Source organism: Panulirus ornatus, chromosome 24 (assembly GCF_036320965.1).
Source record: "Panulirus ornatus isolate Po-2019 chromosome 24, ASM3632096v1, whole genome shotgun sequence".
Lineage (NCBI taxonomy): Eukaryota > Metazoa > Arthropoda > Malacostraca > Decapoda > Palinuridae > Panulirus > Panulirus ornatus.
In genome coordinates this window covers 3,334,804-3,352,064 of record NC_092247.1, presented here as the reverse complement: position 1 = coordinate 3,352,064, position 17,261 = coordinate 3,334,804, and the positions used below count along the sequence as shown (strand labels likewise).

General features: G+C 50.1%; 1 protein-coding gene across 1 annotated transcript in view; it reads left to right on the top strand.

Moving 5' to 3' along the window:
* LOC139756987 (semaphorin-2A-like) overlaps positions 1-17,261 on the top strand; it is a 666,764-nt gene that overhangs the window by 544,065 nt on the left and 105,438 nt on the right. The window contains exon 2 of the mRNA XM_071676928.1: positions 12,831-12,918. Coding sequence (XP_071533029.1) covers positions 12,831-12,918 — 88 coding nt within the window. The remainder of the gene's footprint in view (positions 1-12,830; positions 12,919-17,261) is intronic.

Sequence of the window (17,261 nt, the reverse complement as noted above, 5' to 3'; positions counted from 1 at the left end):
AGAGAGAGAGAGATTACAATTTGCATGTTACGTGGAGAGAGAAATTTACACTCATGTTGCCCCGTCCCGTAACCTTGTGTGTAGGTGCCATGTCTTTTATGTACACACACACACACACACACACACACACACACACACACACACACACACACACACACCATCCTAAGGTGTGTGTGTGTGTGTGTGTGTGTGTTTGTGTGTGTGTGTGTGTGTTTACCAAGGGGACGTAAAGCCTTGAGCGAGGCACAATGGTCGGCTGGCTGTCGACGTCTCGATGAAAGCTTCCGGAGCAAACACCTGGAGGGCTTTTCCACCCAGCTAGCAGATCACGACCCTCTGGACTCACCCTTATTGAATTAGCGATTCGAAAACGGGGCAGAGATTGTCATTGTGTCTGACAGGGAGGGCGTCTGTCCGGGTGTTACGTTATTTCTGGTCGTTTCAAGACCCTGTTCGTTCTAGAGTCGCGACCGTATGGTTGGAAGTCGTCTCCAACTGATAGATTCGATTTGGACGTGGGGAGAGAGAGAGAGAGAGAGAGAGAGAGAGAGAGAGAGAGAGAGAGAGAGAGAGAGTCTGTAGGGTCGTAGACTCCAGCAGGCTGATACATCAAAGTAAGAACAGCGTAGCATAATGTAACAGGGTACAGCTGTAGGGGGGTAGAAAACCCCCCAAACCATCGTAAAGTATACGTAAGGTAAAGGTAGCAGGGTACAGTGTGGAGGTAGAAGACCTCCCAAACCATCGTAAGGTTCACGTAAGGTAAAGGTAACAGGGTACACAGCTGTGGGGGTAGAAGACCTTCCAAACCATCGTAAAGTATACGTAAGGTAAAGGTAGCAGGGTACAGTGTGGAGGTAGAAGACCTCCCAAACCATCGTAAGGTATACGTAAGGTAAAGGTAACAGGGTACACAGCTGTGAGAGTAGAAGACCTTCCAAACCATCGTAAGGTATACGTAAGGTAAGGTAACAGGGTACAGCTGTGGGGGGTTAGAAGACCTCCCAAACCAACGTAAGGTATACGTAAAGTGCGATGTTGTCTTTACGACACCCGTATCGCCAAGAGCTATTGACATCATTGGTGATATGACTCATAGTTAACCCACACATTGGAGCCGATATGTGGTGCACCAGTCTATTTATATTTGTACCTTGCAACACCCAGCCTCTCCCTCCTCCTCAACAAATTCCCTCTGGCAAGTCCCAGGACCCACACTACCTGTCTTCGAACTCACGTAGGAGGTTGGTCTTGGAGGTTCTTCTTCAGCCACCAGCAACCCTCGAAGTGTGTGACTGGCATTTCCTGGAGAGTGCTTGGTTTACCAGGCTGTCTCCCGCTGCACCAGCAGGTATCTACTACTTCCTGCTTTAAGGAACTCGTCTGGTGTGGATGAACAGCCGGGTTGACTGTGGACCGGCTGCCTTAACCGGGTTTCGAACATGAATCAATATCTACTTGAAGTTCCATGGCATTTCCGTATGCGTGTAGCATCTCTTCTTTGCCGACAGATGGCATTTCCACATGCCAGCAGGAGCGTTGCTCCCTGCATGCAGATTAAAGACGAGGCGTTCCAGTAATTTCCAGTATGTTTTCCAGTAGGGTACATCTACGATCTGGTACGCTCACTTCCAGGGGGGGCGGCCTTTTAGCCCGGGGTAGTAATTCAGATGTTTTTTTTTTTTTTACGGAAGGGATCTTGGCGGTGAGGGAAGGGAACGGTCTTGGGGTGGGGGGGGGGGGGGAATTTTCCCCAAGTTCTGCCGTGTTTCGATTCGAGCCCAACGCCCCCTGGGGGGAGGGGGTGGGGGGCCGCACCACCCTGGGACAGTCCCAGCATCCCAGGGTACGCATAGTGCCTCAGGGTAGCCTTAACACCCTGGGAGAGTCCCAGCATCTCAGGGTATGCACAATGCTTCAGGGCAGCCTCAACACCCTGGGATAGTTCCAACATCCCAGGGTATGCACAGTGCCTCAGGGTAGCCTCAACACCATGGGACAGTCCCAACATCCCAGGGTATGCACAGTGCCTCAGGGTAGCAAATCCATTACCCCAGGGTAGCCTCAGTATCCGTAGAGACTATCCTCAGCACCCCTGAGGGAGGTTCAACATCCCAGGGGATATCCAGAGCACCCCTGAGAGAGGTTCAACATCCCAGGGGATATCCAGAGCACCCCAAGGGGTATCCTATACCACCCGGGAGGCAGCCTCAACACCCCTGAGGGTAGGCACTACACCCCAAGGGTAGCCTCAGCACCCCTGAGGGTAGGCTCTACACCCTAAGGGTAGCCTCAACACCCCTGAGGGATAGGCTCTACACCCTAAGGGTAGCCTCAACACCCCTGAGGGTAGGCTCTACACCCTAAGGGTAGCCTCAACACCCGTGAGGGTAGGCTCTACACCCTAAGGGTAGCCTCAACACCCCTGAGGGATAGGCTCTACACCCTAAGGGTAGCCTCAACACCCCTGAGGGTAGGCTCTACACCCTAAGGGTAGCCTCAGCACCCCGGAAGTAGGCTCTACACCCCAGGGGTAGCCTCAACACCCCTGAGGGTAGGCTCTACACCCCAAGGGTAGTAGCCTCAACACCCCTGAGGGTAGGCTCTACACCCCAGGGGTAGCCTCAACACCCTGGTGGAGGGGGTAACAAGCTCCCCCCCCCCTACCACGTAGCCTCAGTACCCCCGGAGGTGCCCACAGCACCCCCCGGGGGTAACTCCAGCACCACAGGTCGCCCCCCTTGGAACACTCGAGTAGCATTATATGCACCTTGGGGACGCCACACCTGTTCGTGCCGTCAGTAGGCGGGACACCGCAGGACGAAGACAGAGACACAGACACACACACACACACTCACACTGTCTGCGTCATGCAACACTACCCACCCGTAGGGCAGGTCTTCACGGGGGCCCCCTAGGTAGGAGAGAGAGAGAGAGAGAGAGAGAGAGAGAGAGAGAGAGAGAGAGAGAGAGAGAGAGAGCCATACCCAGGGGCGTCGCCTGGGCACACTAGCTTTAAGCCATTAGCCCCCAGCTGGTGCCTGGGACCAGCTGGGGATACGGGGGGGGTAGGATGGTAGGAGGGAGGCGGGGTCAGACACACGCACACACGCCCTCCTCCTCCTCCTCTTCCTCCTCCCCCAGTACTGTGGCAGGTATGGCCCCCCCTGCAACACACGTCACCTTTAAGTTTTGCAGCCGCCATAAATATGCACCATCGATTGTTGGGGAGGGGAGGGGAAGGGTGTGTGGTGTGTCCTCAAAGTAAGTGTGGCGAGGGCGTCCAGGTGGGTGGGTGGGTGGGGACGGCGGAGAAATGTTGTGTCTGGTCGCATTCTCGGGCTGTGGTGGTGCTGGTGGTGGTGTCGTCCAGGTTGTGTTGTGTTGTGGGTTCTGTTGGTTATTTCCAACAACCAGAGGGAGTTGGCCAGGAGGGAAATGAGGTCAGTGGATGCGATGGGTGGAGACTGTGGTTATAATGTGGCATGAGACGCGCATTCGAGGTGTCCCATGGCCCGCCCACTGGTGGAGAGGGTTGGGGAAGTTTACGTTGGGGTGGGTGAAGGTGTGAACACCTGGAGGAGGACGGGGCAGGAGGAAGTGAGGCCTGGCGGTTGGGGAGCTTTAAGGTGCTAGTTCATGGGAGGAGGAGGTGGTGGTGGTGGTGGTGGGGAAGGCTTGTGGTTAGGGGAGAGAGGCTGTGGGGGGTATAAGTCCAGGGGGAAGGAGGTGGGGAGGTTTATGGTAAAGGGGAGCTGTGGGGTGTTAGTTCGTGAGGAGGAAGTGGGGAGGTTAGTGGTGAGGGGAGCTGTGGGGTGTGAGTACAGGGGAGACGATGGGGAGGCTTGTGGTGGGGGAGCTGTGGGGTGTTAGTACAGGGGAGACGATGGGGAGGCTAGTGGTGAGGGGAGCTTCAGGGGGTTAGTTCATGAAGAGGAGGTGGGGAGGCTAGTGGTGGGGGAGCTGTGGGGTGTTAGTACAGGGGAGACGATGGGGAGGCTATTGTACTGTAGGCTGTTAGTACAAGGGAGAGGAGATGGGGAGGCTAGTGATCAGGGAGGAGAGGTCCAGGATGTTCGTACAAGGGAGGGAGGAAAGATGGGGAGGCTAGTGGTAAAGGCGGGGAGAGGTTTAAGGGTGTTAGGACAAGATAGGGAGGCCAGTGGCAGGGGAGCTTGAAAGAGAGAGAGAGAGAGAGAGAGAGAGAGAGAGAGAGAGAGAGAGAGAGAGAGAGAGAGAGAGAGAGAGATGGGAAGAATGAGCGGGTCTTGTCCTCTCTCTCTCTCTCTCTCTCTCTCTCTCTCTCTCTCTCTCTCTCTCTCTCTCTCGTGTCCTTGTGCTGTGGTCATGACAGTGCCGGAGATTGTAACAGTCACGCATCCATCACGGGGTCCATGTTCCTGCCACTGCTTTTGAAAATTTGTCATTATTATCTTCATCTCTTATTTGAGGGAAGGTCGTCTCGCCCTGCTCTCTGGCTGGTGGACAACGTGAAGAAATAATAATATTATTATATCTTTGGATTGCCTCATTTTTCATTTTCTTTCTCTCGGTGTATGCTTTGATATGTATCATCTCGTTTTCTTTTTTGTGTTTTTTTGTTCGTTTGATCGTATGTGTTATTATTATCACATGTGGGCACTCCCTACCTCCATTGTCTCTTTGCTTGCTTGCTTGTTCAGGCGTCTCCTGACCTCGAAATAATTTTGGGAGGAAGGCTTCCTCATCGCACGAGGGAAAGAACCTGCCGTATTATTGTTGCCCTGCTCTTAGGGAGAGAGAATTTTCCATATTAATGCAAACATTCTGACGTGAATTTACATCTCTGACTTCCACAGACACCGCGAGAAACATCAGGGAGGAATATATGTAAATATAAAAGTTCCATTTTAGATACTTGATGCCCTGTAAAAAAAATTATGTTAATGAGGTTGTCGTTTGTAAATATGGGTAAGTGCATCTGGTCGCGTGCCAAACCTGACATGGGGTGTTGTGAGGGAGTCGGTGCCGCTGACTGTATCATTACCAAGATGTCAAACTTCTTGTCAACTTGGCAGTTCTGTGTTTGGAGGGAAGTTGAGTCTGGGGGGCGACTGGTTCCTCCTGCCACACAACACGACGCGCGCAGTATTCTCCTCAAAGACACGTCGTCTCGGGCAGGAATTATTCCGAGGATCATCTTTAATGTGAATACTTTATATGGATTTGAATACTTTAAATGGATATGAATACTTTATATGGATTTTGTAGTCTTGGGACGTGCGTGCTCGTGGTGTACCGAGCCTTTTGTTTTGAGAGAGTCGCTCAAGTGTTTCCCAAGCTCGTGTCGTTGCTGGCGTTTGGTTGATATGTGATAGGAGTGTACCTTAAAGTATACTTAAGAGGCTATTTCCTAAGGGTGTACCTTGTTCCTTACCCTACGTATATCTTTCGATGGTCTGGGAGGTCTTCTACTGCAGAAGCTTGATACACAATGATTGTAGACTACAAAGAATGTCAGAAAATGAGAGCTGGTTTGCTACCATTGATACATAGATATCAAAAATGGCTTGTGAGTTTGTGGTTTTGCATGCATAATATTATCGTTTTACCTTTAGTATTATTAAAGTTAAGCTGCATTATTAAAGTTAAGCTGTATTATCAAAGTTAAGCTGTCGGGGGAAAATAACTAGGGCACAAGCTGTTTCCTTATCGTCGATAAAGCATTGGAAAATAGTGTCAATGATGATATTTTCTTGCCCCCACAACCTGGGGCTGAGGCGTGCCCGCCATGACTGCTTGGGATGTAAACAAACGCCAGTGCCACCTGTCGCCTCTGCGGACAAACACTGAATTACTTGTCCAAAAAAGTTGCCAGCTAGTCATAACAATGAGACGCTAGGCTTCCAGTCTTTTTTTTTTTTTATCTAGATATCATTTTTGTCTTCCCGTTGGCGTCAAATATATGAAACACTAAGAAATATAATCTCCCAAATTGATAACGCGAGAGAAATTATTAGACATACAAAAGAAAATGGAGAAAATATAGGCAATGTCCAAGGCTTGAAACTCGCCAGCTCCCGCAAGCACTTGTGTTAGAAACATTATGGACCGGCCAGCGGGGTACTAAAGAACGCAGTGACAAATATCTACAGCGTGTACCTGACCAGCTAGGTTGTAGGAGGTAATTGGACCTCAAGGCTCCGGCCTGAAAGGGGCCCCTGACTGATGAGAAGAGCTTTACGGACAAACCAGTACCCAAGCCTCCATAATCACCGTTAGGTACGGTGAGGTCGGGTGTGGATGATGAATTGAGGGGATGGCCTGTGTGTCAGTGGTATGTATAGAGCGAGTATTGGAGTGTGATGTGTGTGTATGTGGTATGGCGTATGTAAGGGGGATGGTATGATGTGAGGGGCGGTCCTGTATGTATTGTATGGTGTCTTTGTGGGATTTTTTTTTTTTTTTTTTTTTTTTTTCTTTTTTTTATACTTTGTCGCTGTCTCCCGCGTTTGCGAGGTAGCGCGAGGAAACAGACGAAAGAAATGGCCCAACCCCCATACACACGTACATACACACGTCCACACACGCAATTATACATACCTACACAGCTTTCCATGGTTTACCCCAGACGCTTCACATGCCTTGATTCAATCCACTGACAGCACGTCAACCCCTGTATACCACATCGCTCCAATTCACTCTATTCCTTGCCCTCCTTTCACCCTCCTGCATGTTCAGGCCCCGATCACACAAAATCTTTTTCACTCCATCTTTCCACCTCCAATTTGGTCTCCCTCTTCTCCTCGTTCCCTCCACCTCCGACACATATATCCTCTTGGTCAATCTTTCCTCACTCATTCTCTCCATGTGCCCAAACCATTTCAAAACACCCTCTTCTGCTCTCTCAACCACGCTCTTTTTATTTCCACACATCTCTCTTACCCTTACGTTACTTACTCGATCAAACCACCTCACACCACACATTGTCCTCAAACATCTCATTTCCAGCACATCCATCCTCCTGCGCACAACTCTATCCATAGCCCACGCCTCGCAACCATACAACATTGTTGGAACCACTATTCCTTCAAACATACCCATTTTTGCTTTCCGAGATAATGTTCTCGACTTCCACACATTTTTCAAGGCTCCCAAAATTTTCGCCCCCTCCCCCACCCTATGATCCACTTCCGCTTCCATGGTTCCATCCGCTGACAGATCCACTCCCAGATATCTAAAACACTTCACTTCCTCCAGTTTTTCTCCATTCAAACTCACCTCCCAATTGACTTGACCCTCAACCCTACTGTACCTAATAACCTTGCTCTTATTCACATTTACTCTTAACTTTCTTCTTCCACACACTTTACCAAACTCAGTCACCAGCTTCTGCAGTTTCTCACATGAATCAGCCACCAGCTGATTAGTGTATTTATCGTATAGGCAGACTTCCTACATGTGTGTGTTGTATATAGGGTCCTCGGGGTGAGTATGATGTATATAGACCTAATGTGGGTATTGTGATTTGTGGCGGTTCTCATGCGAGTATGATGTCCAGAGGCATGTGTGATTGTATGGTGCTTAGCTTTTGGGAATTGTGTGTGTGGTCGGATCAGGTAGGCGTATGATGTGAGGGATGAAGGTCGTGTGTATGTGGAGGAGGATGGGGGAAGGTGGTATGTGAACTGTGTGTGTGTGTGTGTGTGTGTGTGTGGCGAGGTGTGGGTGTGGTGTGCGGGGTCGGGCGTGGCCAGTAAGCCTACCACCATTAAGCAGAGACCAGAGGAAGGTCCGCCTGGCAGGCCTTTTCGGTAATTTGATTACTCAACGTCAATATTGATTACGTAAAATTGAGACGTCCCATCGGATAAGATGATTTGTAGGAGAGGTCCGTGGTGGTGGGTAAGGAAGGCCAGTGGATAGGGAAGAGAACATAAAGGTAACGAAGGGAAAACCGGAGTCTTGAGATGAAATACGGAGAGGTATAGAGAAGGGAGCGAGTTGTTTTGCCTTTTAGGGTCACTGGGACGCAGCCATTTGTGTCACGTGGGGGAGGGAGGAAAGGCAGCACAGGCATTAAAACTGTTTTACAGGGATTTATCAGTTTGTGTAATGATGGAGTAAGCTGTTGATGGTGGGACACGGTTAGTTTATGAGCTCTTCTACCCCACCTCACCCCACAATTGTACCCTGTTACCCTGCGTATACCTTACGATACCCCCCCATTGCTGTACCCTGTTACCTTACCATACCTTACGATGGTTTGGGAGGTCTTCTACCCCCCACAGCTGTACCCTGTTACCTTACCTTACGTATACCTTACGATGGTTTGGGAGGTCTTCTACCCCCACAGCTGTACCCTGTTACCTTACCTGACGTATATCATACAGTGGTTTGGAAGGTCTTCTAACCCCACAGTTCTTCCTTTGCTCAATCAGGCTGTTGGAGGCCGCTGGGAGCCTACCTAACCAACACATCCTCGCTGTTCTACCACAGTTTGTAGAACTTTAAATTAAAATCTAGAGAGACCTGAGAATCGCAGCTGTCCTCATGAACATTTTTTTTTTTTCAGTTTATATAACTGGTCCATTAAAGCAATACATTACATACTGTAGCCCTTAATGTCCTCTTGTCGCTTGTCCAGTAGTATCAGCGTACATCAAGTCGGGGGTTTTTGTATACAAAAGACTGGAACATGGTCTTCGTCCCCACGCTCCAGGAAGAAGACTGGAACATGGTCTTCGTCCCCACGCTCCAGGAAGAAGACTGGAACATGGTCTTCGTCCCCACGCTCCAGGAAGAAGACGACTGGAACATGGTCTTCGTCCCCACGCTCCAGGAAGAAGACGACTGGAACATGGTCTTCGTCCCCACGCTCCAGGAAGAAGACTGGAACATGGTCTTCGTCCCCACGCTCCAGGAAGAAGACTGGAACATGGTCTTCGTCCCCACGCCCCAGGAAGAAGACTGGAACATGGTCTTCGTCCCCGAGCTCCGGGAAGAAGACTGGAACATGGTCTTCGTCCCCACGCTCCAGGAAGCCCCACTGGGGGACCGTTGAGAACCCTACTCATGGATTCCAGGCCGGGCTCCTGGAACTCTGTCCTGGAGGAATACAAGAGACTATTGGCTTTAGCACAAAGCAGGTTCTGGAATGATGGTGTGGACTGAATCCCAGAAACTTTGGTCGTCCCACTCTTCAAAAAAGGAGGGAGTAAAGCATCTCCCCTCTGAGGAAAAAAGGAAAGAATAGTCCCAACTTGTTGCATTGCCATTGCACGTCATTGGGATGTTGATAGGTTGTTTGGCATCCTGGAATTGTATGATCTGTATCACCCAGGACAACGAGGTTTGTGGGAGGGGAAGATCTCGCCTCTCTGTTCTTTGACCAGAGGGTTGGAGATTGCGTTGGCCCTCTGGTGTGGACAGACCGCTAAAGTGATGTACACAGACTGTAAAAGCCCTCCTTGGTAAATGTGACCAGGGTGTCATAGTGTGAAAAATATGTAATACAGGGGGAGAAAAAAGCTGTAAAATTAGATAAATGACCAACTTTTTAACTAACTGTCGTAAAGTGGGCTATTGCAAGTGCAGCTATCGTGCAAAGCTCAAGTATAGGGCTGTCTCTGTGTCTGGAAAATCCTGGAAGGTATGGTGTCCAGGTCAAAGCCTGTTAGCAAGACAGGCCTGGAAGACTTTGTGAAATGCTACAACTGAAATTCAAAATAAACATCTAGGCCCAAGACTCGTCATCGCTTTGCCTGCTATCACCAGAACCATCGTGGAATGCACCGTAGATAAGGTGGAGCTGAACTCCCCTTCAGAGTGGATCAGACCAGCCAGGATGTTAGGGAGGAGGAGGGGTGTGTGGGTGCTCTCCGTGAGCCTGTGGCTTCCTTCATCTCGATCGACCCAACCCATTTAGCTGCCCCCCTTTGCTGGGCCCAGACTCTGGGTATAGAAGAACCCAGAAGAAGACCACCCCCCATCAGGTAAACACCAGTGGAGCGAGGGAGACAAGGATGCTTCTATCGCCTTTACTCGCGCCAGTCCGTCCGGTTCTTCATAATCATATGTGATACAGACGCCAGGACACGGATCGCTGTTTAACGTTTGTGTGTTTTTGCAGGAGATTTGAGAATGATGTATCCTGCTGGTAGAAGGCCTTTGCCCATGTCTTACCAGAGAGTATGTTGGCGTTCTCTTTGAGCAGTGGGGTTCAGTTGTGCGTAGCATAGTAGGGTAATCCTGTGCGTAAAATACAGGGGATTGTAATTCCTTTTTGAGGCAGAAGCACTCGAGGAGTTTCAGTGGAAGTCTTGGAGGTGAAGTTTTATCCTTCGCTGAGAACACAGACCTTGGTATTGGCGTGTTGTAGCGTGGCTGTTGGTAGCACGCGTGTCCTACACTCACGCTTTAAGAGGTGCGAAAGGTCGGATGTTGACAAGGTGTGCGTGTGAAAGGTCGGATGTGAAGTTACTGTGGGCGTGCGAAAGGTCGGATGTTGGAGACACTAGGAGTAAAACGTAATCTTGCTTACGATGGCTTCATCGGGTGTTGCATAAAGTCGGGTACAGAAATGTTTATATATATATATATATATATATATATATATATATATATATATATATATATATATATATATATCCCCTAGCTTAAGCTAGGTACCCGTTTAATGAACCATCTCCTATGGGTGGATGAACAGCTGGGTTGACTGTGGACCGACTACCGCAACCAGGATGCGAACCTCTGCGCTCGACCCTGGGCGACCCGTGAATGTGACAAAGTCAGGAACACTCACCGCTACATCACGGGAGTCTCTCTCTCTCTCTCTCTCTCTCTCTCTCTCTCTCTCTCTCTCTCTCTCTCTCTCTCTCTCTCTCTCTCTCTCTCTCTCTCTCTCTCTCCCTCTGTATATATATATATATATATATATATATATATATATATATATATATATATATTTCTCCTGATGGCCAGGTGAAGGTCATGCTGGAAGGCCTCATCGAGTCTCCGGTCGTAAACGAGTCATAAAAAGGGCTTAAGAGATGAAGAAGTAAAGCGCGAAGTGGAGACAGTGTTGTCTCAAGAGTTCTGGAGGAAGTGAAAAACCTGTCAACAGTATATTATTATTATTGTTATTATTATTATTATTATTATTTTTCTTCTTTCAAACTATTCGCCATTTCCCGCATTAGCGAGGTAGCGTTAAGAACAGAGGACTGGGCCGTGAGGGAATACCCTCACCTGGCTCAATTCTCTGTTCCTTCTTTTGGGAAAAAAAAAAAAAAAACGAGAGGGGAGGATTTCCAGCCCCCCTCTCCCTCCCCTTTTAGTCGCCTTCTACGACACGCAGGGAATACGTGGGAAGTATTCTTTCTCCCCTATCCCCAGGGATAATTATTATTATTATTATTATTATTATTATTATTGATGTTAGTAGTACTAGTAGTAGTGTATTAGTGTTAATCATTATTATATGTTCATTATTATCATTAGTAGTAGTAGCAGTAGTATTTTATTATTATTATTATTATTATTATTATTATTATTATTATTATTATTATTATTATTTGGTAAGGAGAGGGGAAAAGGTACGAGTGTACCAGGGTATGGTGCATTTGAGAAGTTGAGGACAGTTATATAGTGTCCAGGCGTATGATGTGGGTTGCAGTAAGGTGTGTATGCACACGATGATAGCTTGTTAGGTACATGTCTTTGGTGCCTTATTTTCTTACCCCCGGCTGACTGGGGTAGGGATGTGTATGTAGTGATGCTGTGTGTCCGTTGAGGAAGGAAATCAGTTAAGTTATGTGGCATCGGGAGAACTAGGCTATGTTTCATAATAAGTGTCGAGGTCTTGTATTATATAAGTCTGTAGTTCGAGTCTCCGTTGCCTTCTTGTGTCTGCATTATACGTTGCGTTCACTCGCTCGTTCGTGTACCTGTTGGTGTTGTTATGAGTCGTTGATGTTGTTATATTTGCGGTTTTAAAGTATACGAGAATTTCTACGTGTGCGACGGAATCTTAAGAAGGGAGATGTATGGGTCAGCATGGTGAAGGATCAGAACCTACGGAAGGGTTTCCAATTCTAAACAGGAACCCATGTTTGATTCACCTTATACTGCTCCTTTGTTAATATGTTTTATAATCAAGTCTCGTTACGTATGATTTTGGATCATAGAGCTCTTATGGAGTATCACGCTCTTATTTTCACTGCCAATACGACATTCAAATCCTAGTGACGTAGGCTAGGCTACGGCTGACGTCACCTGGCCATTCGACCGTTAGTGTAGCACACCATCAATACTGCTGGTGATGGTTATGACACGTCTCCCCATTAGCGGTCCATTACGGCTTAATGTTAATTACAGCTTGGCAACTCGTTCGGTTTTGGTAGTGCCAGTAACCGCTCTTATTTCAATTTGTGTCTCCGGGCAATGTCGTCTTTGTCGATATTCATTTGTTTTACCGTTCGTAATTGCTGTCATTGTCTTCAGCGACGCTGTATAGCCGTCGAAAGGTTGCGTTGGCGTCCTGATGGCCACAGACGTGGAAAAAATACAGTTGTATCAGGGAGTTGTGAAGAGGTTGTAGTTTTTGTATATATATAAATATATTTTTTTTCTCATACTTAACAACAATGAATGCAGAACGTGTGAAATGTATTTCCTTTTTCATGTTATCAGAGTCATTGTATTGACCAGTTAAATTGTTGGAGTCCGCCAGATGCATTGCGGAATGTAGGTATTGTCTGGCTGGTTTTTTTTTTTTATTATTTTTTATTTTTTACTTTTATTTGGCGGGTTGGTAAAGACTGTGTTTGTTTTCTCTCTCCCCCTGACAGATCATGTGCGGGAGTTTTCGTGTGGACGACTTTACTACCGGACTTTCCATATGGACGAAGCCCGGGACACACTCTACGTTGGGGCCATGTAAGTACCAAAACCCCCATTTGCTTTCGTCCAGTGGTGCCTGTTTCGTTATACACATCTCTAGTCCACACCATACCCTGTGGCTTGGAAAAAAGGCGTTATTAAACTCTCTATGTATGTATGCCTAACTTAGGTTGTAGGGGGGAAACTGGCGTTGAGCACTAGGGGGGAAAAAATGAGGGAAGTCTTATGTGTATCTCATCAATCAAGGATGTAGATTACGAGAGACGTGGTGTCCATGTTTATGATTTTGAGTGTGTGGCCTTCTTGCGTGCCCCACCGCTCGGGGCGCCTCGGGTTTCGTGATGCCAGAGGAACTGCTTCCTCCTGAAGGAGGAGGAGGTGTGTGTGATTTACGGGTGTCACATCGTAGTTTAGGGTAGCCAGTCACACCTCCTCCTCCTCAGCTGCTGACACTAACTGAGCCATGCCCTCACTCACTCCCTGGCTCCTCTGTGCTCGGACGATTCCCTGCTACGGAGTTGGGTGATTTCACTGCCTCCGTCACTGCTCTCTCTCTCTCTCTCTCTCTCTCTCTCTCTCTCTCTCTCTCTCTCTCTCTCTCTCTCTCTCTCTCTCTCTCCATCTCTCTCTCTCTCCCCACCTGTCACTGTAGCTGTGCCTGTCTTGTGAATCTTGTCTCGTCTTGTTCTTCGTTTTCCGTCTCTGCTGCAAGTATATCCTATTCCCCGTCTCTCGTTTTCCGTCTCTGCAAGTATATCCTATTCCCCGTCTCTCGTTTTGTCGCTCCTCCGTCACCAGTTCCTCCCGTCGCTCTGTCGTCTCATTTTGCGTCTGATACAGCGTTCCTCCCGTCTCATTTTGCGTCTGATACAGCGTTCCTCCCGTCTCATTTTGCGTCTGATACAGTGTTCCTCCCGTCTCATTTTGCGTCTGATACAGCGTTCCTCCCGTCTCGTGTTTCGTTCACGGGTCTCCCACTCTCCCGGCGCTGCTCCTGTCCCGCTGGTGTTCCGCCGTGCCCCCTGGGGAGGGGATGGATGGACTGTGTTCATTGATCTGTCATGTGGCCATGGAGGCTGCGTGGAGATCTCCCTGTGTTCAAAATCTTTTTCCTCCCTCACCCTACCTACCTACCTACCTACCTACCCACACCTTTCCTCCCTCACCCTACCTACCCACACCCTTCCTCCCTCAACCTACCTACCCACACCCTTCCTCCCCCAACCTACCTACCTACCTACCCACACCCTTCCTCCCCCAACCTACCTACCCACACCCTTCCTCCCTTAACCTACCTACCCACCTACCCACACCCTTCCTCCCTCAGCCTACCTACCTACCTACCCACACCCTTCCTCCTTTAATCTACCTACCCACCCACACCCTTCCTCCATCCCAGCTCTCCCTCCTCTCGTAATCGCCCCGTGCACCGTGCACCTGTGCACCGTGTGGTGTAGGCGTAATCGCCCCGTGCACCGTGCACCTGTGCACCGTGTGGTGTAGGCGTACCTTCTACCATCCTATTTTAAAGAGCTGAAGGATGATACACAAGTATTTAGTCACCAACTGGTCGTTTTTGGGTGGTAACAGAGGGTTTTTCCCCTCAGCCCACATGGGGGTCGTGCACGCCTTACTCCAAGGGTGAAGGGCCAGACTTCCTCCCACCTTCACCCCCTTCGTCAGGAGGAAATGTATCACCTTCATTACCACAGTTTGCGAGGTCAGGTCGCGAGACGGAAGCAGACGTAACTTCCTCCCACTTTTGACGACAGTGAGGCGGGTTTTGCGCTTCGATGGACGAGTGAGCCATTCTTCCGAAGCTGGTAACGTCCAGTTCGCTACTTTACGACGTGGGTGTGTGGGTGTTGGGGGGGTGTAGAACTTTGTCGTGATGGCCTTGTTCTTGTTCTTGGCTTTGTTCTTGTTCTCCTGTTCTCCATGCCTCGTAATCCCCGTGTTCATCCCTACGTCACTGATCACCTACAGTGGCTACAAACGAAGAGGCATCTTCAGCGATGCGTGACGCCGTCACTTCACAGTGTGACGCAACCACCGTCTCACCTGTAGTGGTACGCACCACCGTCACCCCCTGCAGTGTTACGCACCACCGTCACCCCCTGCAGTGTTACGCACCACTGTCACCCCTGCAGTGTTACGCACCACCGTCACCCCTGCAGTGTTACGCACCACCGTCACCCCTGCAGTGTTACGCACCACCGTCACCCCCTGCAGTGTTACGTACCACCGTCACCCCTGCAGTGTTACGCACCACCGTCACCCCCCTGCAACACACCACCGCGTGACGTCACCGCCACCGCAACACTCCACCGTCACAACACCCCCCCCCCGTTACCCCGTTACCTCCACCGCAACACACCACCGTCACAACACCCCCCCCCCCCCCCCCGCCCCGTTACCTCTCCTGAAACTCGAAATACATTTTTTTTAATGTTTATTTTCAATAGAGAGCGACGGGTTTAAAATAGGCCACCAGTTTTGGCATATCATTAACCAAAAAGCGCTTTTGTGAGGTGGAAGGGTGGGGGGGTGGTGGGGGGAGCAAGCCTTTTGCCTGAAGTATGCAAATTATGGTGGAAGGGGGGCATGTGTGGGTGGGGGTCTGTTTATTACTGGTATTGCTGTGAGCTATGTCCCTCAACACTCCCTCATCACCACCAACAGCTGTAGTCTCACCACCACCACCACCAGCATCACTTCACCCCCCCCTCATCACCACCAACAGCTGTAGTCTCACCACCACCACCACCAGCATCACTTCACCCCCCCCCTCATCACCACCAACAGCTGTAGTCTCACCACCAGCATCACTTCACCCCCCCCCCTCATCACCACCAACAGCTGTAGTCTCATCACCACCACCACCCACGCCAACAGCTTCACCCCCCCACACTCATCACCACCCACTGTTAGTTGTACCAGTTAGCTGTACTCTCGTAACCGGCCCTCGCCCATGACCCCCCCCCCATCCCCAACGATCACATTAGCCCATCGTCACCAACACAGATATCGCCACCATCACCACCACCACCACCATCATCACCACCACCTTCCATCGTCATCATCAGATGCCTCGCATTGCCTTCAGGAGGGTCGGTCCAGCGATCTGTGGGTGGCGTGAGAGTGGAGTGAGGGAGGAGGCCTTGGTCGGAGGTATGGAGGGTGTGTGTGGAGCGTGGAGTGAGGGAGGAGGAGGCCTTGGTCGGAGGTATGGAGTGTATGCTGAGCGTGGAGTGAGGGAGGAGGCCTTGCTGAGCGTGGAGTGAGGGAGGAGGCCTTGCCGAGCGTGGAGTGCGGGGGGGAAGAGGCCTTGCTGAGCGTGGAGTGCGGGGGGGGAAGAGGCCTTGCTGAGCGTGGTGTGAGGGAGGAGGCCTTGCTGAGCGTGGAGTGCGGGAGGGGGGGGGGGGAGGAGGCCTTGATCGGAGGTGTTGGAGCGTGTGCTGAGCGTGGGGTCAGAGAGGAGGCCTCGCTGAGCGTGGAGTGAGGGAGGAGGTGTGGACAGGTGATGGACGGGTAGAAGGTCGGGGCTGCGATTACCTGTCGTGGCCACATTGAGGCGGACGGCCTGGCCCAGGGGACGCCTCTGCTCATCTGCCACAGGCGTCGAAGGGGAGAGAGAGACACACACACACACACACACACACACACACACACACATATAGACGCCTTGATAGGACGGGCGTGTTGATAGGCGCTCCGGGCCTTAGGCCATGGGAGGGAGTGGACGCGGAAACATATACAGCTAATTGGATTTATTACCGGAGAATGAGGCTGAAGGGTTATTCCAGTGGCTTAGAAGCTTCTATAAAGAGTAACCTGCAAATGGGGTGATGATAATTGGTGCTCTGGGGTATTAGAGAGAGTGAGACGTGAGATCTTTATGTGGGGGTGAGGCAAGAAAATTTGGAGGAGGGGGTGTGTGTGTGGGGGGGGCCGACTCAGCAAGACGTTCTCCCTGGACCAGGGGATTAGCGGTAATGGCCTGATAATTAAGGGATAATGAGTCTCTGCATTAGCTAACGTAAAGTAATTATCCCAAGACGAGGCGGCGGAGGCCTTCTCTCCTCTCTCTCTCTCTCTCTCTCTCTCTCTCTCTCTCTCTCTCTCTCTCTCTCTCTCTCTCTCTCTCTCTCTGTCAAGACAGTTACAGATTCTCTCCCCCCCTCTCTCTCTCTCTCTCTCTCTCTCTCTCTCTCTCTCTCTCTCTCTCTCTCTCTCTCTCTCTCTCTCTCTCGGCATCGGGGGGAAAAAAAAATAAGATTAGAGTTGATTACTGCTGAGGATGGGTTGGCTAGGGCCCGCCCCGGGCCTGGAGAAGGCGACAGAAGTCTGGTTGCCATGATTTGGCCACAGTGGGCCGG